This window comes from Pinus tabuliformis, chromosome J (genome assembly GCF_031772625.1).
Source record: "Pinus tabuliformis cultivar Carrire ecotype Pingquan chromosome J, CPIR1, whole genome shotgun sequence".
In the NCBI taxonomy this organism is placed as follows: Eukaryota; Viridiplantae; Streptophyta; class Pinopsida; order Pinales; family Pinaceae; genus Pinus; species Pinus tabuliformis.
In genome coordinates this window covers 114,387,244-114,411,033 of record NC_142295.1, presented here as the reverse complement: position 1 = coordinate 114,411,033, position 23,790 = coordinate 114,387,244, and the positions used below count along the sequence as shown (strand labels likewise).

At 35.9% G+C, this 23,790-nt stretch overlaps 1 protein-coding gene across 1 annotated transcript in view; it reads right to left on the bottom strand.

The window, feature by feature from the left end:
• Positions 1–23,490, bottom strand: part of LOC149225803 (abietadienol/abietadienal oxidase-like) — a 118,488-nt gene extending 94,998 nt beyond the window's left edge. Inside the window, exons 1-3 of the mRNA XM_089375150.1 lie at positions 23,227–23,490; positions 21,604–21,931; positions 21,353–21,502 (exon numbers count right to left, since the gene is read on the bottom strand). Coding sequence (XP_089231276.1) covers positions 21,353–21,502; positions 21,604–21,931; positions 23,227–23,450 — 702 coding nt within the window. The 5' untranslated portion in view covers positions 23,451–23,490. The remainder of the gene's footprint in view (positions 1–21,352; positions 21,503–21,603; positions 21,932–23,226) is intronic.
• Between the last annotated feature and the right edge of the window lie 300 nt (positions 23,491–23,790).

The window sequence follows — 23,790 nt, the reverse complement described above, 5'->3', positions numbered from 1 at the left end:
TTGAGTAATGGGACACAAATTCCATATGGTTGGGATGATTGCTTACTGGGGATAATATTAAGCTATAGGAAAAATTAAAAGAAGAATGGGTAAGTTTCCAATTGGTAACATGTGTTGGCTACTCACTACAGTTAAAAAAAAAATACCTAGGGAGAAACTAGACAAGTGGCATATTTTACATTTTCTCACAATATTTTGTTGGTAGTAATTACTATCTAGAGAATACAACTCAAACAAAAAGAAAAGATAAAGACATAGGAGGGACAATGTGGCAACAAGAGAGGAGGGCCATTCAAACTGTTGGTGGAAACATAAGAGACAAGGCAAAAATGAAAATAAAATTGTTGGAGAAAGGAAGTAGAGGAGGGAGGACTTCGATCTGATATGAGGGAGGGAGAGAAGGTAATGTAGAGGAAAAGAGGCAAGGTAGATCTGAAAAAGAAGAGAGCGCAACAACAGAGGAGAGAGAGAAATTTAATTTTAGGAAGAAAGCTAAAAAATAAAAAAGAATAATGTTTTTGGTTGGCAAGGGAGTAGGAAGAAATCACCAGGTGAGGAATTGATTGCCTCTTGATTCCTCATTGGCGTAGAGGGTGGAGATGATGTTTCTCAAAAATTCTTGAGGGCTAGGGTGGAGGAATTATTCCTGGAAAATCCCTGGAGGATTTCTGGATGTTTCCTTGTTGTATCTTGATTTTCATATGAGTTTTAGAATCCCTGAATTTGGTGGAACCATAGTGTTGAGTTTTGAAGGGTGGAGACAACTGGTCTCTAGAATCCCTATGCACTTTTTTGATTTCAACTCAGCTGGTGGGTGGAGGTGGAAGAATATCTAGAGACCTTGGCTCAACTGATGGATGTGTTTAATCCCTGAAGTGTTAGGTTCCTATAATACTAGTGATTCCCCCATTACTATTGTCATTGTACCCCTTATTGTTATTGTTGTGCCCTTATATTATTATTGTTATGTCAGCTTTGATTATATTGTGACCCCTTAGACTGCTATATATAGAAAGGAGGTTTTGTCATTTGTATCATCCAAGAATTATTCATTTGTGTAATGTAAAGGAGGTTTCCCCCTCGAAGAGGCTGATTTTGAAGTCATTATCTATCTTTTCTTCTATTTTGTGAGCTAGTTACATAGCATTTGGTATCAAATCTTTGGATTCTAGGGTTTCACTATTCCAAACAAGTCATCATGGAATTTTATCTATAACATTTTTTCTACAAAATTTCAGAAGCAGACATTAAAACCCATTTGAGCTGAAATATCACTGAACCTCAGGTCTTAATTTCAGATCTTTTCGCGCTATATTTTTGGAGATAAGATCCATGGAAGTTAGGATTTTTGCAGGCTCCCAAATTATATCTCAAACAGGTGACCTGGGGAAAATCATCATAACTTTCTCTCTAAGCATCATATTGAAATTTCGTAACATGTTATAGAAAGAGGACAGCTGGTAGTTTTCTTTGTATCAAATTCAGGTCCTAAGGTCGAAAAAATGACACATGGAACTTCATATAAGTTCAGTCTAATGAACTAGTAAAAAATAATCAGGTCATCGTTGGTGATTTGGCATAACTCTTCCTTGGAGAATCCAATATTGATCAGAGTTGCAAGGTTAGAAAGAGGACTCATAGGGCTACCACAAGATGCAATTTAAAACCTTGGAGATCTAAAATTTCATAGATACAATAGATTCAATATCGAGCTCCTACAAAGTGAAAAAAATTGTGTAATTGTTTTAAAATTTTGCATAAGTTTGAAGGAATTCAAAGGGCATAGTGAAGAATTATTATAATTAATTGATGCCCCGAAGAAAGAAAATAGAAACACCTAGTAAGAAACTTGAAATCTCTGACATGACTCATTAAGAAGAGGAAGAAATGAAACATGATATATCAAAATTACGAGACCAAGTGCAAGAAAATTTACTCTCACAAAAAGTAACAGAAGCTAAGATGGATAGTTTAAAGAAAGGCATGGACGATAAAATGGATAGCGTGGAAGCTAAGATGGATGGTTTAAAGAAAGGTGTGGAAGCTAATATGGGTGGTATAGAAGAAAAACTTAAAGGCAATATGGAATATTTGAAGACAGGTGTGGAAGCTAAGATGGATGGTATAGAAGAAAAAATTAAAGGCAACATGGAAGATTTGAAGCTAGATTTGACAAATTTGCTACAGGAAATGCTTACTAATGGTGAAAGGGTAGTAAAGGAAACTCATGGGGAGGAAAAAAGAAATGTTAATCATGATTTCATAGTCTCTAATGGTGGATTGAAGACCCACCATGTTCCAAAGATCGATATGAGAAAGTTTGATGGCAAGGATCCCATAACATGGATACTATAGATGGAGCAATATTTCGATCTCCATAATGTGCAAATCACACAAAAGGTATGCATTGCAACTTTATATTTGGAACCAAATAAGTTTATATGGTATCAATGGCTTTTCTCTCATAAACAAATTGTCACTTGGGCAATTTTTACGGATGAAATGATAGCACATTATGAGGATAAAAAAAGAAACACATTTTTTAGTCAATTGATAAATCTCAAACAAAAGGGTTCAATGATGGAGCACATTGAGGAATTCCAAAAATTGAATATAATGGTAATGGATATTCCAGAGGAGCATAGGATTTATGTGTACATAGGGACTTTAAAGGATAGCTCCAACATGAGGTTCGCCTTTGGGAACCTGATTCATTGGAGAAGGCAGTCAGGTTGGAAAGAAAAATTATGGCAACAAGAAAGCCTACCACTCACAACTATAAACATGTAAGTGTTGTTGCCCCTATCTTTCCACAACCTACAAGGTTGACACCACAAAAATTGGAAGAAAAAAGAGAAAAATGGCTTTGTTACAGTTGTGATAGCAAATACACTAATGGTCATAAGTGTGATGTGAAGAAATTATTTTACATAGATTGTGAAGAGGAGGAAGAAAAGGAACACAAAACGTCAAAAGAAGAGGATATACATCAAGAAAAAACCTTAGATAAAGAAGAAATGAATATGATCATATCTTGTAATGAATTGGTTGGAATTACCACTCCTTAAACTATTAAGATAGAAGGACATATCAAGAAGAAAAAGGTAATAGTGTTGATTGATTCAAGAAGTACCCATAATTTTATTCATTGTAAGATAGCCAAGGAATTGAATTGCTTCCTATATCCAGCACCAGAGTGTCAAGTGATGGTTACAAGTGGAGGAACCATAAATTGCTCTGGTAAGTGCCATAATATCAAGCTATCCATGGGAGAATATGTATTGAATAGCCCAATGCTTTCCATTCCAATGGGTGGTGCGATGTTGTACTAGGAGTCCAATGACTACAATCCTTGGGTACAATAACTTTTAATTTTCAAGAACTTTTCATGAAATTTTCTTCGGAAGGAAAGGAATTTGAATTAAGGGGTATCACAGGGAAACCGGGAAAGATAATCAGCTCTAACGGAATGACAAAGCTTCTAAAGAAAGAAAAATGAGGCGTAATTTCACAATTATGTTTGCTAGAGGTTCCCACATCGAAATCATTTATTTCTCCAAATCTCTGAAAGGTCTTGGACAGTCATTCCAAGGTATTTGAGACTTCAAAAGGCCTCCCACCTATTCATTATCATGATCATGTTATTCATTTGATTCCAGGAAGTGTTCCTCCAAACATCAAGCCTTACAGATATCCCTATGCCCAAAAGAGTGAAATTTAACGTATGTTTTCAAAAATGCTAGAGGCTGGTATAATTCAAACTAGTCAAAGTTCTTTCTCTGCTCCAGTAGTATTGGTGGACAAGAAGGATGGCTCATGGTGCATGTGTCCATATTATAGGGAGTTAAACAAGCTCACTATTATAGATAAATTTTCCATTCCTGTCATTGATGAATTATTGGATGAATTGCATGGATCAATTTACTTCACCAAGTTGGATCTTCATTTAAGATATCATCAAATCAAAATGAAGACTAAAGACATTCCAAAAGAAACATTTAGAACTTATGGGGGTCATTATGAATTTTTGGTCATGCATTTTGGCCTTACCAATGCACCTTCTACATTTCAAGGTTTGATGAATTCCATTTTCAAAACCTTCCATAGAAAATTTGTGTTAGTATTTTTTGATGATATATTAATCTACAACAAGCCTTGGAAGGATCATGTTCAACATGTTGACAGGGTGCTCAAACTATTGGAGGAGAAACAATTATATGCAAAATGCTTCAAATGTTTCTTTAGAGTACAAGAGGTGGAATATCTTGGTCATATTGTATCTCATGAAGGTGTGAAGGTAGACCCTAGCAAAATTAAAGCCATTAAGGAATGGAAAATCCCCACATCCATAAAGCATCTGTGAGGATTTATCGAGTTGACAGGGTATTATCGCAAGTTTGTTAAGGATTATGGGAGAATAGTAGCACCTCTAACAACATTATAGACGAAAGATGCATTTTCATGGACTCCATCGCTAACGAAGGCCTTTGAACATCTTAAAGAGGCAATGTGCCAAGCACCAGTCCTAGCTACGTTCACAAAAAACTTTATTTTGTAATGTGATGCCTCAAGAAATGGAATTGGTGTTGTTTTAATGCAAGAAGAAAGGTCCACTACTTTCAAAAGTCATCCAATCAAAGGAAAGTATTTACACAAAGCTATTTATGAGAAGGAAATGTTGGCAATACTACATGCACTTAAGAAATGGAGACCCTACATAATGGGAATACACTTCAAGGTAAAAACGGAACATGATAGTCTTAAATACTTTTTAGAACAAAGATTATCTTCAGAAGAGAAGAAAAAATGGGTCACAAACATGTTGGGTTATGACTTTGAAATCATCGACAAAAAAGGGAAGAAAAATGTTGTGGCAGATGCACTCTCAAGAAAGGATGAGGATGTGGAAACATTTCTTTGTGCCATTTCTATTATCCAACCAGTTTGGATAAACGAAGCAAGGGATGAATGGAAGAATGATGAATACATGTGGGCACTCATTCAAAATTTACAACAAGATCCCGGTACATCTGATACACTTAGCTGGAAAAATGATTCATTATGGTACAAAGATCGTTTATACGTATGTAAGAATTCCCAACTCAAACAAAATATTCTTATGGAATTGCACACCTCTCCCTTAGGAGGGCACTCGGGATTTTTAAAAACTTACCACATGGTTAAGAAGGATTTTTTTTGGGATAGCCTTAAATCGGATATTCAAAAGTTTGTGGTGGAATGTTTTGTTTGCCAACAAAATAAAGTTGAAACAATTAAGACCCCAGTTCTATTACAACCTTTATCCATTCCAAACCAACGTTGGGAGGGGGTTTCAATGGATTTTATCACAGGCTTACCCAAGTTCGAAGGAAAGAGTGTCATCATGGTGGTTGTTGACAAACTTACCAAGTATGCACACTTTTGTGCATTATCACATCCATTTAAAGGCACTACAATTTCTATTGCATGTATGGAAACAATTCAAACCTACATAGAAACCCAAAGATTATTGTAAGTGAAAGAGATACCATTTTCACTGGAAATTTTGTGACATAATTATTTTATTGTCTTGGTACTCAGTTAGTTCATAACTCATTTTATCATCCACAATCTGATGGGAAAAACAAGATAGTAAACAAATGTTTGGAAGGATATCTGCGTTGCTTTGTATCTGATAAACAGACACAATGGGTCAAATGGTTGCCTCTGGATGAACGGTGGTTTAACACTTCCTTCCATAGTGCAGCAAAAATGACCCCATTTATGGCACTTTATGGATATCATGCATCGTCCATCACGTCATATTTAAGAGAAAAAACTAAGGTTCAAGCAGTGGAAGATCACATCAAGCAAAAACAACAAGTTCTCCAACTCTTAAATGATAACCTCACTTTGGCGCATAATAGAATGCAACAACAGGAAGGTCAACATTGCAGTGAAATAAGTTTTGATGTAGGTGTCTAGGTATTCCTACGGCTACAACCATATGAACGAATGTCCATCAAGCAAGCTAAGAAGGATAATAAATTATCACCAAAGTATTATGGTTCGTACAAGGTGTTGCCAAAGATTGGTACTATGGCATACAAATTGGAGAATCCTGCAGCTTCCTAAGTGCACCCAGTTTTCCATGTTTCATGCTTAAATAAGGTTATGGGTGAAAAACTCCTAATTCAAATAATATTGCCAGAACTTGACAAGGAAGGAAAAATCATATTGAAACTTGAAGCAGTCACAGAAACAAGAACTCGATAGCTACGAAATCGATCAATTTCGGAGTATCTCATCAAGTGGAAGAAGTTACCCATTGAAAATTCCACATGGGAGGGTGAGAATTTTATACAAAAGCATCCAGAACTACTCAAGCATTGAGGAAAACAATTTTTTGAAGGAGAGGGGCATGTTAGGTCCCTATAATACTAGAGATTCCCCCCATTACTATTGTCATTGTAGCCCTTATTGTTATTGTTGTGCCCCTATTTTCCCCATATTGTTATTATTGTGCCCCATAGAAGCCCACTATTTTATTGTTGTGCCCTTGTGTTATTATTTCTATGTCAGCTTTGATTATATTGTGACCCCTTAGACTCCTATATATAGAAAGGAGGTTTTGTCATTTGTATCATCCAAGAACTGTTCATTTGTGTAATGTAAAGGAGGTTTCCCCCTTGAAGTGGATGATTTTGAAGTTGTTGATCTATATTTTCTTCTATTTTGTTAGTTGGTTACATAACATGAAGTAAAAGATCCCTCAACCTCTAGAATCTAGCTCTCGGGTGATAGTTGCAAGTGATACTTGGCTACCATTATCTATGGTTGGGTGGAGAGTCATTTTCCTAGACTCATTTTCCCATTAGTTTTTGAGATAAGTGTTTCTCATATTCTCATAATATAATGAATACACACACACACACACACACACTTACGTTGTTGGTTTGAAATGATGTTTATTGATGGCATAGTTTATGATTTCATTGGCTACATGATTGAACAATCTAATGTTGTCCCTATTTTAAAGGTATTGGAACAACATGTAGTTGTATTAGCTATGGAACTAGCATGGAAATTATTTTCTTATTGTAGTGATATGATTTTGTTTATTACAGGCTCTTACCAACATTGTGCATGTTTACTGTATGTAAATTGATGATTACAAGTTAGACGAGGATGTGAATGCATGATTTCATGAGATGAATGGTCCTACACTAACATTTGGATGTAAAAATTATTTCACTATGATGTTGTTGGGTTACACTAGTAGAAGTGACTTCTCGGTAGTATCAATGATCATTGTGGAATGGTTGGTAATATTGTGTTGTTTACATGCTTGAATTACTGTATTAGTTTTAGTAGACTTATTGCATGCTAAATGGTTCATTCATAATTGAAGGGAAGGAGGCCTTGTTGTCATCCCTTGCAGTCACATTTTTTATTAGACATGTGTGAAATTTTGAGTCCTTTTTACATATTTACTTAGGTGATCTGGTTGTTGAGCCAATAGAATAGGTTTTATTTGCTCCATAATGAGTTATTGCAATTCTCTGTATTTTTGGAAGAAAATGCACTTGAAAAATGCTATTGATTTACTATCATGTTTATACTTGATTGTTTCTCAAGTTTGTTCATCAATTCCTATGAATTTGTTGGCCATCATGTGCTGGGAAAAATGCTTGAAAAGATCATAAAGATAGAAAAATAGAAGCACTGTTAAAGTGCAGGATACTGGTAAAAATTCAAATTCAAATTAAATTACTTTGTTAGCAAGAAGACTAGGTTGGAGGTCGAGCGGTTGGCCAAAAGGGCTAGACCTCTAGTGGGCTTTTCTCTGACCCACAACAAGCCAACGCAACAGTTGTTACTTGCAGGTCAGAGGTTGGGAGGGGTTGTGTAGTCAAACAAGTTGTGGGTTTGACCTGCCCCAACCAAATGTGTATGTCATGCCAAAGGGAATTAGGCCAAACTTGACCTAGGTCAGAGTTTGGGAATCGAGCCTCACTTTGGAAAAAAAACTTATGTTGCAGCAAGGAAGGGGGCTGACCCCAAACTTTCTTGGGCCATGTGCTTGCCCCATGGACCTGTCCATAGTGATAGAGTAGATACATCCCTACCTCGTGGGCTACTGTGGGGCTGCCACATGGATGTCATTATGATGTGGCAGGGTGGAATATTTCTATATGTAAAGGGCCATAAATCTCTATCGTAGATTGGATTGAGATGAAATATATCATTGGAATCATCTCGACAAGATGAACACAACAATGTTATCCATTTAGAGTTTTGAGAACATTGGAAAAAGTAAATAAAAATAGATCTCGTTCCCATCGTTCTACATTTGGGAGTTGGGTCAATAGAGTAACCTCTCCTTCTAACTCTGGTTGGATTTTGAGGTTAGGGGGGTGTGTTTACAAAACCTAACTTTCCTAGAATTCAAGCAAGGCTAGTCAAATAAATACTTCGATCCACCTTGATCTAAAATCAAAATAAATATACTCCCAAGTAGATAATGTAATCACATTTTGAGTGCATGAACAATGGAATCTAACTCTAAACCATGAGTCACATAATTCCTCTCATGATTATTCAATTTTAGGGATTCATAACATATCACATACCCATCTTACATGAGAACTCCACTAATTCCTTCCTTGCAAGCATCAATGCATACTAAGGATTTTTTTCTTGGGTCCATTATTCTTAATAAAAGTGCATTGGTAAGTAAGTATTTTAGCTGTAGAAAATTTTCTTCACATTCCTTCGACCAAAAAGCTTCACCCCCTTTATTTGAAATGAAGTAACTGGATGAACAATTTGAGAGAATCCTTTGATAAATGTCTGGTAATAACCAACAAGTCCCATGAATGATGTAACTTTTGTGACATTTATTTAAGCATGCCAATATATGATGTCCTTTATCTTAACAAGATCCATAAAAAAGCCTTTCCCTTAAATTACATGTTGCAAATAATGGATTTATTTATGGTGGAAATCATACTTTCTAAACTTGGAATATACCTTGTTTTCTCTCATCTCATGCAAGGTTCGAATATTCTTCTCATGCTCTTCTTTTGTCTTTGAGTAAATAAAGATATCATCAATGAAAACAAAAAAAAAAATTCTAAATACTTACTGAGGATGTTGTTCATCAAACACACGAATGTAGTTCATGCCTTAGTTAACCCAAAAGGAACCACCACAAACTCCTGATTCCCATATCTAGTTTGGAAATATGTTTTATGAATGTCTTTGTTAGTTTGAAATTTCTTGGAAGGTGTACCAAAAACACTTCAGTAAGTTGATGGTCAAAAGTGACCCTAACAACATTATGTGGTTGTTTACGCTTCAAATTTGCAATAATAAAATGAGAAAACCCTGCGTTAAAAATATATATGCGATCCAAAATAGAAAACAACAATAGATATCCAATGTAATAACCCAAAATGGAAAGACTTTTAAAATGAATAAATCTTTATTGATAACACTTGGTAAAGGGGATCTACAACATGGGTCTACAAATCACCCTCCGTGGGATGGATACTTTGATGTCCTTGTGCTTTAGCAATCGATTCTCTCTCTCAATGTGTGAAAGACACAAAACAAATATTAGAACTCAAGTGGGAGATCAAATGTGAGAAGACGATAATGATGAAAATGATAATGATCATGGTGAAAAATGAATGGAAACCCTTATTATTTATAAGAAAGTATTGGGTTGATCTCGAAAATGGAGAATAATAAAATAATATTGACCAAATCAAGATCTAACCGTTAGGAATATTTTATTATTTTTTTTGGAGAAGGAAAAGATATTCAAAATGGTCAAATAGCTTTTTTAGAAATAATTAACAAATAAAATAATTTATTAATTATTTCACTAGGATTAAAAAAGGTGTGAAATTGAAATAATTATTAAATAGTGATTTAACAATTATTCCAAAAATAGACTTAAAGAATAATAAGAGATTTATTTAATTATTCCAAGGTCAAATGTGACAAAGAATTATTATCAAATAATGATTTAATAATTATTCTTACATAAAATTAAATAAATAATGATTTATTCAATTATTCTCATAGGGTTTTTAAATTTTAATCAGAAATAATTTAATAAAAATGGTTTATTAAATTATTTCTCATGGTGAAAGTTATTTTTCTATGATAAAATTAATCCTACATGGTGTATTTCGATCCACCTAGTTAGAAATGACTAGGTGATCATTTTTTGGTGATAAAAATCTTCATCTTTGATTCGAACTTGGTGATACCCTAACCTTAAGTCTATCTTGGAAAACACTATAGCTCCTCTTATTCGTTCAAACAAATCATCAATATTGGATAGAGGATACTTTTTCTTAATGGTTACTTTGTTTAGATACCTGTAATCTATACATAACCTAAGAGTATCATCTTTGTTTTTCACAAATAAAGTTGGTGCTCTTTAAGGAGATACATTGGGTTTGATATACCCTTTATCCAACATTTCCTTCAACTAAATCTTTAAGTCTATCCATTCAGGAGTATTCATCCTTTAAGGTACTTTGGACATTGGTATTAATACTGGCATAAGATATATGGATAAATCTATATCTCTTTTAGGAAACAGTCCCAATATTTCTTTTGAATATACATCTTAAAATTATTGCAACACTTTGAAGTCTTCAAGCTTTTCTTTTGTATTACCTATTGATTCCAATACATTTATGGAATACAACTAACATCCTGTTCTATAACATTTCTTCAGTTGCATTACCAATACTTCTCTTATAGTTACAAGTCTGGCTATGCCTTTTAGAGTTATGGGCTAACCATTCTTATCCACACCTCCCGATGTCTTATGATAGAAATCCAAATTAACCTAACATGCCTCTAACTAATCCATGCCAATCAAAACATCATATGATCCTAAAGGCAATATATCCAAAGTTACTAGTGTTTGATACCCATTCATATCAATTGGGCATGCTTCCACCATTTCAATTACCTTTCTCTTTCTTCATGTAACTAGTTGAACTAGCCATGATTTCTTATGCTTACTTATTTAAAAACACATGCATCAACAACTTGAGGTGCAATATAGCTAAGGTTGTCTCTAAAATCAATCAATATGAAAATAGGACAATGAGAAATTGTACCTTCTAATTCAACCACAAATGCTTGATAATCTTCTTGTCTATTATTCAAGGCCACATGAATCTTAGGCATTGCTCATACTACTTCATTGACTCTATTAGCCTCTTTTACTTGGTACACCTTTCTCTTGATGTCCTCTTCTTTATGGGGGTAGTCCCAAAGTAAGTGCTCTTCTCCAGGCCCAACATTTTAAAGGCCACCTTTTCTGATTCCCCTATCTTTCCTTCCACATTTGTTGTTGGCTCCACCTAACTTTTCATAAGATAGTTCCGTTGAAGCTTACTTATTGCCAAAAAGCTCTTATTTGAACTCTTTACATCAGATTTATGATGCTAAAATATTGAATTCCTTTCATTCATAACATCTTTATCTTTCCTCTTCCAAGAATTTTGTTGTTCTTCTCTATGTTTTGACTATTCATAACAATAGTTATACTTTCTTATGGTTTCATCTATATTTTTTGGCTCATACTCTTTTTAGTCTTGGTAAGACTAAGGAAATCCATTGATGAATGTAACAACCCCGGTTAAAAATCCACGTAATAATGCTAATAAAGGAAAATGAGACCAAGGTCGTGGGACATGCATTACAAGCTGAATGTTGGGCAAAACATCCTAGTGGGTGTTCATTTGGTTTATTATGGCTAAGGGAAAATTGGCAAAGGCAAAGAGGCATTATTTGACATTTATCTATGAAAATAATGGAAATTAAGAGAAAAGGAAGGTGGAAGGTCACAGGTTGCATGTGAGGAGGAAAATGAAGGAAAATAATAGAAATTGAAGAAAATAGGGGCCTCATTGATAAAAAAAGGCTTCTGAGGATCAATTCATAACCGTTTTTCCATTCAGTTTTGGAGCTCTCTCTCTATTTTCTCTCTCTCATAGTCTTGTACACTTAGAGCATTATTGGAGCACTCTAGAATTAGAGAAAGGAAGGCAAAGGAAGGACAAGAAGGAAAAGAGAAGTAAAGATCAAGCAAGGAAGAGTTGGACCAAGTGGCTACAACAGGATTACTTGCATGTATCGAGTTGCATGTATGATTTCCTTACTATTTTTGGCATGCATGGTACATGCATGTGTGTATTTAGTTCTCTTACTATCATTGGCATGGGTTTTTTTGGATAGACATGGTGTGATGGGGTTCTTTTACTTGGTTAATCTAGATTGCCAGATGGTTTCGAAACTGAGTGAGGTGGTCTTAGGAAAATTCCCAAAGGCCTAGAAATCCTTGACTGTTATATGGCAGGATATGCAAGAAATTCTGAGGGTGGAGACAGGGAAATTCCTCATCGGGTAGGTGAAGAAATCCATAGGCATCCATGCTTATTTAGGGCCTAGTGATCCCTTGGTTGGTATATGACAAGATTTCAATAAAGCCTGGTAGTGTATGTTTCTTGATTAGGTCTAGGAATCCCTTGACCCGTAATGACAGGATATACTATAAAATCTTGGTTGTATAGGTGCTTACTTCGGGCCTAGAAATCTTGGACCGATTTGACAGGATATGTGGTAACGCTTGAGAGGCATGGTATTTTTGTTGTGAGTCCCATATTCATGCTTGGGATATGGCACAGGGGTGATTGGCTAAAAGAAAGATTTGGTTCAGCCCAATCTATGGTTGGGTGGTACGTGGAAGTCCATGACTTGGTTGGATTTTTCATATGTTAATAAGAGCTCTTTTACTCTTGTATTTCATGAGTATTTATAACTTTTATTATGTGGCTTTAATGGTTGTTCTATCATTGTTATTATTTTTGTTATATGATGGTTATAAGCATGGTTTATCAAAAAATTTAGTTATGGATCTCATCATGTTTTGATTAGTAAATGAATGGTTAATGAATATATGAACTAATAGATGATAATGCACCTATTGTGAGAGGACATCAAACCTTCTTGAGAATTCTTAGATAAGTATGAGATCGCTATGTTCAGATGTGTAATTATGAATTGTAGATTACATGTTCATGATGTGTTTGTGGAACAACCCTAGTGAAAAGTTCATGTAATAAAAGTAAATAAAGTAAACATAAGACCATGGTTAAGGGACACGTATTCCAAGTTGAATATTGGGCAAAGATATCCTAGTGGGCATCATTGGATGTGTGTTCTTGCCTAAGGAAAATTGGCAAAGGCTAAGGCAAAGGCATTAAAAGGAAAAATTGAATTTTTGGCACATTTATTTATGAAATAAAGGAAATTAGGGGAAAGGAAGGAAAAAGGTCATAGGTTGCATGTGAGGACAAAATTAAAGGAAAATAAAGGAAAATGAAGAAATGAGAGGCCTCATGCATAAAAAGGCTTATGAGGATCAGTTCATGGCTTTTTTCAAGTTCAAGTTTGGAGCTCTCCCATTATTCTCTCTCTCTCTCACTCTCTTGGTCACTTAGAGTTTTCTTGGAGCACACAGAAAAGGGAAAGCAAGAAATGATAGTGAAAAGGAAAGCAAGATCATGCAGCTTTAGAAGGAACACTTGCAGGTAAACTTTTGTATGTGTGATTTCCAACTGGTTTGTACATGCATGGCTTTGAATGTTGGTGTATGATTCTCTTGCTATCGATGGCATGGTCTTGCTAGGTTATGACAATGGTTTTCAACCTAGCCTAGATTTTTTCCAGATGCCATGGTATGTTGGGATGTTTATTTCAGTTTTTGAGCTTTGGTTTGCTGGATGAATTTCAAAATCCAGGGCGGAGGTTGTCTCAAGGTTCATTCCCAAAGGCTTAGGAATCCCTTGATTGATTTTGGTGGGATACACGGTAAAGCTTGATGGATAAATCTTGGTTTAGGGCCTAGTGATCTAGATTTGGATTGCGATAAAGCCTGAGAGACAAGGAGATGGAAAATTCCTCAAGGAAAGTGATGGATTCCAGACGACATTCCAAGTTGTGATCAGTGGTGATTGGAGCACCGATTTTGGTGTGATCACAATTTGGTGAGGGTGGAGGTCGTTTAACCTCTGGATTCCCTTGGTTGTTCTTGGATTGGTTGTCCTATGAGATCCCACATTCATGCTTGGAATATGGCATGAGGTTGACTGGTTGAAAGAGAAATTTGGTTCAGCCATGTCTATGTTTGGGTGGTACGTGGAAGTCACGAACCTAGTTGGATTTGCCTATGATTAATAAAATCTAAGTTCTCTTAATTTTTCATTGTTTTATATGTGAATTTAATGGTTTTCATATCTATGATATTTACATGGTTTAATGCTAGTTATAAGCATGGTTATGTGACTGGTTTATGCCATGGTTATTTCATGTATTTACTTGTGACGATTAAATGGATGGATGCAAGACCTAATTGATGATCTAGTAGCATAATGGAGAAGGAGGTGATCCTTTTGATGATGTTTCATAAGTTGTTTCAGTCATTTATACCCTGTCTTGTATCCTAGACCTATAGGTTGTGTTGATGCCAAGTGTTTGATAGAATGTCAATCTCGGTTGGAGATTCTCAAGCCTAGCCCTGAGGGTGATTTTAATTGATGAACATGGTTATCATGTTTTTAATGATTTCTAAAAGTTACAACAAGTTTTGGGCAGAGGTGAGGATTATGAGATAGAAAAGTGGCTCAAATCCTGGAGTCACTGGTAGAGAACTGGAATTTTTGGACCACAGTGACTGGCAGGAAAGCCTATGAGAGAAGCTTTGAGTTGTTGGTCGCTCCCTTGCCCATATCATGAGAGTGATTGAGAGCTAAGACCTGTAGAATAGTAGTGGGACCCAGGGATAGGTTGTCTGAGTGGCTGACTTGTCTCCTGAGGGGTCTATTGATGATGTTGGATGATTATATGTCATGTTTTGTCGATTCCACTTCCTTAAGGTGACATAGGAGGTCGAATTTGATTGTAGTGGCATCTCTCCTCATGTTACCCTGGTTTGCATGGTTACTTTGGGTAGGTTTGGGAGGGGGTGTTATAGTTTGGTGGAATTTCTATCATCGTTAGGCCTGGTTATGATCTAAAATGATCATATGTTAAAACTGAATTAGAATTGGTTACGCCAATAGTAAATTGAATGTTAATTTAAAGTGCTAAAACCGTGAGAACTTCTTGAGAAGAAATACTTTATGACAACTAATAAAACATAATTAAGATGCAAAACAGAAGTGAAAACAACAAACACACAGCAATACTAGATAACAAGATTGATTAATGGTGGTTGAATGTCTCTTTTTTTATGGTTGTCAATAAAAGGAAAATTTCTAATCTAGCATAACTTAATCAAAGGTAGTTTCTAAGGATCAACATATTGTCATGTCTATTGCATGAAGGAGTAATCTACAAACCATCTTCTTTGTACTAGTTTGTTTGCAAGCAACCTTTGGAACAAGAGAAAAATTATCTTAAGAAAAATAGACAGAAATCCAACTAGCTTACCTAAAACCATAACCAATTTGAGAACATTCTAATTTTCAATAGAGCATGGAAACTTTCCTCAAGATTTCTACTCTAGGAAATCTAGAAGGAAAGAAATAGAAGAATCTTTAAATACCTCTTCACTTGTGATAGATATAATCTAGGATAAGATATTGTTAGAAATAAAAGAAACAATCCTCATTTCCCCTTGGTATAATGAAGACTGTTTTTGTAATGAACAAGAAGCTATAATATTGAAAGCCCTCAAGCTCCAACCCAATAATGTGTTCTTGACTAAATGTCCCATAAATCTATTTGGAAATATCCTAAAAGAATGGTTTCCTCCACCCTATAATTTCATCAAATTAAATTTTGATGGTGCCTCGATATATGCATTGAAATAAGATTGGTGAAATAATTTGAACATCAAAAGAGCCTTCAGAAATGAGATAGGTGAAATACTTTGAATTTATGTCAGACATCTAGGTACATATAATAATAATGCCACAAAATTTTATGCTTTAGAATACGAAATCCATGTGAAGCTCGTGAAGGATTTTCTAAAGTGATCAATGAGGGTAACTCTCAAATTATAGAATTATGACCAGATTTATTGAATTTTTAGCTCTGTTTCTCGAGTGACTACATTACAAACAAGGGACGCTGCGAGGCAGCAAGTCCCTGAATTGAGTAGGTTCACCTCCTTGGTAACCAGTTGGCACTTCATCGAGTACAATAAGAATGGAAAGGGTGGGATTAGCTTTACACTGAACTCTGATAAATGCTTTTCTGTGGCAATGGGCATATCTAAAAGTATGCTAGGCTATAATGCTTGACACTGCATGACAGAGGCGCCTTTATGGTTATCCCCAATCGATTGAAGGTGGACTGAACGGGATAATGTTTAAACAATTTTCTATAAGGCGTATTATGAAGTCATAGTTAGAATGTGATCATATATAAATCAGATATTGAAATAGAGAATGTCATTTGAAACAGAGGCTTATTGTTTGTAATCATCTGAAGATTTAGAGTTGCAGAACAAATTAATTGTGAAATAGAGAATGTGCTAGGTTATATCAATGAACGGTTCCAGCTTTAATCTACCTTGCAAAGTAATCATCACTTTGTAATTTTGAGAGATATCCATAAGACTCCAAATGTAAAAACAAGTTCAAGAAAAACACCAAATGTAAAAACAAGTTCAAGAAAAAGGATGCTGGCGTTCTAAATAGTTAACCTTGCAAAGTAATCAGCTCAAAGTGTTGCCTCAACTCAGCTCGATCAGCTGATACTGCTTCGCAATGGAGGCCTTACAAAGGCATTAATTGCTTGCACCATTATTTCATAGAGCATCCCACATGAGAGGATTGGAAAGAGCACAATGATTGAGGAGAGTGTGTATACACTTAGGCAGCTTTTCGTGGGTGATTGTGACAGGACATGTGAACTAACTATTGCTTCCAGAGATACAGATAAATGTTTTTATGTGGAAATGGGCATATCTAAAAGTATGCTAGGCTATAATGCTTGAAACTGCATGACAGAGGCGCCTTTATGGTTATCCCCAATCGATTGAAGGTTGACTGAACGGGATAATGTTTAAACAATTTTCTATAAGTCGTATTATGAAGTCATAGTTAGAATGTGATCATATATAAATCAGATATTGAAACATAGAATGTCATTTGAAACATAGGCTTATTGTTTGTAATCATCTGAAGATTTAGAGTTGCAGAACAAATTAATTGTGAAATAGAGAATGTGCTAAGTTATATCAATGAACGGTTCCAGCTTTAATCTACCTTGCAAAGTAACCTTGCAAAGTAATCATCAAGGATGCTGGAGTTCTAAACAGTTAAGCTTGCAAAGTAGTCAGCTCAAGGTGTTGCCTCAACTCAGCGCGATCAGCTGATACTGTTTCGCAATGGAGGCCTTACAAAGGCATTAATTGCTCGCACCAGTATTTCACAGAGCATCCCACATGAGAGGATTGGAAAGAGCACAATGATTGAGGAGAGTGTGTATACACTTAGGCAGATTCCAATAGATTTTTCCATATCATTGTTGTATTTCAGAGATTCAGTTGCTGCCCAACACTGAAAAGCAAATAAAAGACATGATTATAGTCTTGTGTGACAAGACATGTGAACTAACTGTGCTTTTATGTGGCAATGGGCATATCTAAAAGTATGCTAGGCTATAATGCTTGAAACTGCATGACAGAGGCCTCAATATAAAACCAAAGCATAATGAACATCTAAGCCCAGAGTATTTTTCAAAGGGAAATTATGGTTGCATCTAAGTTTATAAGCTATGAATGCGTTGGGATTGCAGAAACTTTTTTTTATTGGAAACGCTTTTGCAGAGAACGCCTTTATGGTTATCCCCAATCGATTGAAGGTTGACTAAACAGGATAATGTTTAAACAATTTTCTTAGGCATATAAATTTTCTTTGTATTTCCTCACGAGGAAGTATTGTCTCCAGGTATTCTTATCGTTTGAGGATCCAAGGAGATTTCTATAAATCGTATTATGAAGTCATAGTTAGAATGTGATCATATATAAATTAGATATTGAAACAGAGAATGTCATTTGAAACAGAGGCTTATTGTTTGTAATGATTTGAAGATTTAGAGTTGCAAAACAAATTAATTGTGAAACAGAGAATGTGCTAGGTTATATTAATGAACGGTTCCAGCTTTAATCTACCGTGCAAAGTAACCTTGCAAAGTAATCATCATTTTGAAATTTTGAGAGACATCCGTAAAACACCAAATGTAAAAACAAGTTCAAGAAAAAAACCAAATGTAAAAACAAGTTCAAGAAAAAGGATGCTGGAGTTCTAAATAGTTAACTTTGCAAAGTAATCATCACTTTGTAATTTTGAGAGATATCCATAAAACACCAATAGAAAATTCAGATCTTCGAGAAAAATATAAATGTGTAAAGTGTAAATGAAGCTACAGAATCTAGATTTGAAGCAACATTTGGAAAGGGCACAGATTCTGCGTATACAACTTGACTTTGTAGACTTTGTAAAATTAGTTCAATATGTGCATTAATTTGTAATGTTGCATTACCATTGTCACTTATAACGATGTTTCCAGAAAAGAACTACAACAAAATGCAACATATTTTTGAGCTAGAATACGAACCTCAAGGTGTTGCCTCAACTCACGAGTCTCATTATAGCAATAAGTGTGAACTAGATGTTGAGAAAGTGCCACTCCTGCATGCTAGGTTATATCAATGAATGGTTCCAGCTTTAATCTACCTACAAATGCTCCAACATTGATATACATTGCAGCATTGATATTGCATTGGCATTGCATCGTTTTGATAGTGCAAACAAAGTTGGTTGCAACTTTTTGGTAGAAGTATTACAAGCAGCGTTGAGTTGATTTTGCAAGGAGCATTGAGTTGGTATTACGAGCAAAATTGGTATTAAAATTGTAAGCATTGTTGGTGAGAGAGGAAAACAATGTTATTATGAATGCACTTTTGAATTAAGGTCACTGGCACTGATTCTTTTGAAAGAGCGGCCTGAACATAACATGAAATAAGTATGAGTCATCCAAAACTCTATACAGCTAATAATCACTTATAACGATGTTTCCAAAAAAGAACTACAACAAAATGTAACATATTTTTGAGCTAGAATACGAACCTCAAGGTGTTGCTTCAACTCACGAGTCTCATTATAGCAATAAATGTGAACTAGATGCTGAGAAAGTGCCACTCCTGCATGCTAGGTTATATCAATGATTAAATGTGAACTAGATGCTGAGAAAGTGCCACTCCTGCATGCTAGGTTATATCAATGATTAAATGTGAACTAGATGCTGAGAAAGTGCCACTCTTGCATGCTAGGTTATATCAATGAGATCAGATTTGAAGATTTCTTTCACCAGACCTTAGAGAATTGAATATACATAGTTCATTGCAGAGAACTATCCACACATCAATGAAATTAGCTAATACACACAATTCACTCCATTAGAATTATTTGTTATCCAAGCAAAGTATAAATCAAGCACTGTTCTCTTAATAGCAATAAGTGTGAACTAGATGCTGAGAAAGTGCGACTCCTAGATGCTAGGTTATATCAATGAGAGAGGAAAACAATGTTATTATGAATGCACTTCTGAATTAAGGTCACTGGCACTGATTTGCAAAGTAATCAGCTCAAGGTGTTGCCTCAACTCAACTCGATCAGTTGATACTGTTTCGCAATGGAGGCCTTACAAAGGCATTAATTGCTTGCACCAGTATTTCACAGAGCATCCCACATGAGGGGATGACTCTGGGCCCCCTACCGACGAATCTGGAAGAGGCCAACAAGGAATTGGTTTCTTTCCTGTCCAGAGTTACCAGGGGGTGGGGGTAGGCACCAGCGAGATCTCCCCGGACCAGCGAGGAGAGCAAACTAGATAGAGGAGGACACCAGCACCATAAGCATCCCTATCCTGTTTGTTGGATGATTTACCTTCCCTTCTCCTTCCCCTTATCCTGCCCTTAGCTAGGATTTTGTCAATGTATTATTCGCCCATGGTGCCAGGGATGCCTTGTTGGCTATTTAACAGTCTAACTTCCCTGACAGTCAGCTCTTCCCTATGTTGTTACTATGAGATACATAGTCAGCTCCATTGCCTGTTCAGAGAGTCTCAGAGTAGATACAAACTAGCTTCTTCCAGTGCCGGTTCATTTCTTCTTCCGGCCCACCTCCTCAAGCAGCCCATGGTGCCAAGGATGCCCTGTTGGCTGTCTAACAGTCTAACCTCCCTGATCCTCCTCCTTCCAGAGCCTCCTTCCTTACTTCAGAGATAGATTTCCCCCTTTATCACCCTTCCTTAGACCCCTCCTTATACCGCAAGCCAGGGAAGACCTGGCAAATCACCTTGAACCCATGCCAATCCACAAGCCGGAGAAAACCACCCACCCAAATATGCCCATACCATTGCCCACAAGAAAAGCCAAAAGGTAGGATCCTTGCGAAGTATGGTACCACCCTGATTGTCAGCCCTTCCCTGACTGTCAGCCCTTCCCTGACTGTTAGCCCTTCCCTGCACTGGCCCTACTTGCTTGTTAATAGCTTGGACTTGACCTGAATCGGAACTGAGCCTTTGGATTCCAAAAAGGGAGGGCAGCAGAAAGAGGAAACCAGGAAGGGAGGGCAGCAAAAGAATACCTGCACCATGCATGGACACCTACACCACCTGCATGCACACCTACACCTGCCAACCTGCAAATAAATGCTCAAACTATGCTCAAACTAAAATGCCAACCTGCAAACAAACGCTCAAACTTTGCCAACCTGCAAACAAATGCTCAAACTAATGTTAGCATTAATATCAACTGTTTGACAGCCATTAATAATGAACCGGGTAAAACAAAACAAACCTATGGTCCAGCCTCTTCCGCCTCGGGAAGAGGCCAAATAAGATGGCAAACAAGGTTGCATTTAAAAACTTTGGTTACTCCGGCAATGGCAAACAACATTGCATTTAAAAACTTTGGTTACCCCCCAATAATCAGCTTAAATTAATAACATAGCACCTTAAACTAATGCTATAGCAGCACATTTCGATTACTATAGTCCCTGGCCATTGCCAGATGGCAGGGACTAATAACACTCAAACTCGCTCAAAATATTTATTATCTCACAATACCCATGGAAAGAAACTTTGACATATTATTGGGGACCATATTTTATGTATAATTTATCTTCTGCTCAATAAAAACATGATAACTAACTTGAAAACAAAAACCCAATTAAATTAGGTAACATACATTTCCACATTTTGAATACTGTAAAAATTAAGATTTATATAACCTTGCAAAACAGACAGAGATTTATGCAACCTTGAGTCCCTTTGCGTGCGTGGTACCAGGAATCTTGAGAGGAATAGCAACGATTGCTCTGATAAATTCAACAAACAGCTTCTGAATTTCAGCAGTCCCTTTGGAGGGAGATAAACTCAGCAATTGCTTAGCTATCAAGTTGAGAACCATCTACAACCAACCAAGAAATAAAGATTTGTCAGATGAAATCAAAATATGAAGAACTAGAAGCACTTTAGAAAGTCAATCAATCATTCTGAGTGTAACCATGCCTGGGAAGTCTCATTCTGCAGAAAAATTTCTTGCATGTCTGCCCATCTATTGATAGTGGAGTCAAATAGACACAGTATCTCATCCATGAAATCAGCTCTGAGCCTCTCAGGCCTTAGCATATTCACCATCAATCCATGGAGCTTTCTCTGGAGTTCGCCATGCACTGCGAAAAACGCGTAGTTGCCTGTTAAATTTGTGAGGAACTTCGGAAATTTGGATTGAAATATCCTCCCGTCGTTCTGCATGGCATATTTATTGAAGTGGGGATCTGCTGACATGATCAACTCTTCCCCAAATATATGAGTTTTGAAAATGGCCGAATTATACCTGTAGTTTTCACCATTTCATGCATCAATAAAATTGATCAACTAATAAGAGAAATCCAGAAAAACAAAATTCAATTAACAAAAGTATGCAGATTGCTTTGCTTTGAGTATTTCCTTGTATTTCACAAGGCTTCCGGAAAACTTAAATTTGAACTTTGCTTCTTATATAAACTTCAGATTCGGTGCAACTAATAAGTTTTGTGGCAAATTTAAGTGTGAATTTTGCTCCATATGCATTAAATACTTGAATTTACAATTTACATAAGATTAAACTTAATCTCTGATATACCTATTAAATACTTGAATTTACAAGATTAAATTGAGGATTGGAGCCACTTATGAATTTTATATGGAGTGATTGAGGATTGGAGCTACTTTTATAAAGAGGTTGAGGATTGGAGCCATTTTAAGAAGAATTAAAGTATGCTAGCGGACATCCAAGCTCAATAGAATTTCACACAATTCTAGTGATAGTATCCCAATAATGGACAAATCAAATTCTATAAAGAGAGGATGAGGATTGGAACCCTTTGAAAGAATTAAAGGAACCACCTTTGAAAGAATTAAAGTATGCCAAGGGACATCCAAGCTTGATAGAACTTCACACAATTCTAGTGATAGCATCCCAATAATGGACAGATCGTTATTCCATTCAACAAATTTTATAGAGAGAGGTTGAGGATTGGAGCCACCTTTGGAAGAATTAAAGTATGCCAAGGGACATCTAAGCTCAATAGAACTTCACACAATTCTAGTGATAGCATCCCAATAATAGACAGATCGTTCTTCCATCTAACATTGTGGCTGCCCAACATTGGGGCTGCCCTGCTTAGGCTCATCAATTTTTAAAAAGAAAAAGAACACTAAAACTTATCATTGAGCTGAGAGGCCCATTCTACAGCCTAGTATGACCAGTCATCAAAATTGAAATTTTACTCATCTCAATAAAAAAAACTGAAAAAAAAATTTAACTATACAAAATGCTTAAATAATATTTGCTCATAAAAAAATTTACACATGAAAAATTTAGATCTTGAATCTCCTTGGCTCATATTAAATCCTTATTTAAGATGAATCTTTGATATTTACAAAATTGAAACAATGTTAATTATTTGTTCAGTTGATTATTTTTCGAAAATATTATTAAATGTTTTATCTTCCAAAATTTCAAATTTGGTGGAACCATTTACTGTTACGGGCTGCAAACAGCGATCCATTTAAAAATTTTCCCACTCTAAAAAGATATAACAGATAGCTGAAAATACGGATCACATCAAATGTGGGCGATTTTAGTACCTCTTCCTCCGATCTTCCATGAATTTCGATGGATTGCTGCTGACCAAGGAGCGATAATAACTCCATGTTTCGCCAATGAGCGGCCATCCAGTAGATCCAGGTGGCAGATGGACCTTCCTATTTTCTCTGCCATGACCCTTCCACCGCCTGCTAATGAGGCGGAGCAGCACCACCACTGCAGTCAACAATCCCAACACCACAGTTATTTGCTCTGCTAGTGCCATTAGTGGGCTCGTTGCAACAATTTTTGGATTTCTATGTGCATTTTCGAGATTGGCAACTTGCATATCCTTAAAACATAATGAACAAAGAAATTATTGACTTTAAATTGGCTCTTTCTATTGGTTGTATTGCATTTTCAAATCATTCCACCCTATCAAATTCGCTCCATGTGCATTTTCGAGATTGGCAACTTGCATATCCTTAAAATATAATAAAAAAAAAGAAATTATTGCTTTAAATTGGCTCTTTCTATTGGTTGTATTGCATTTTCAAATCATTCCATCATATTAAATTCGCTCTATGTGCATTTTCGAGATTGGCAACTTGCATATCCTTAAAATA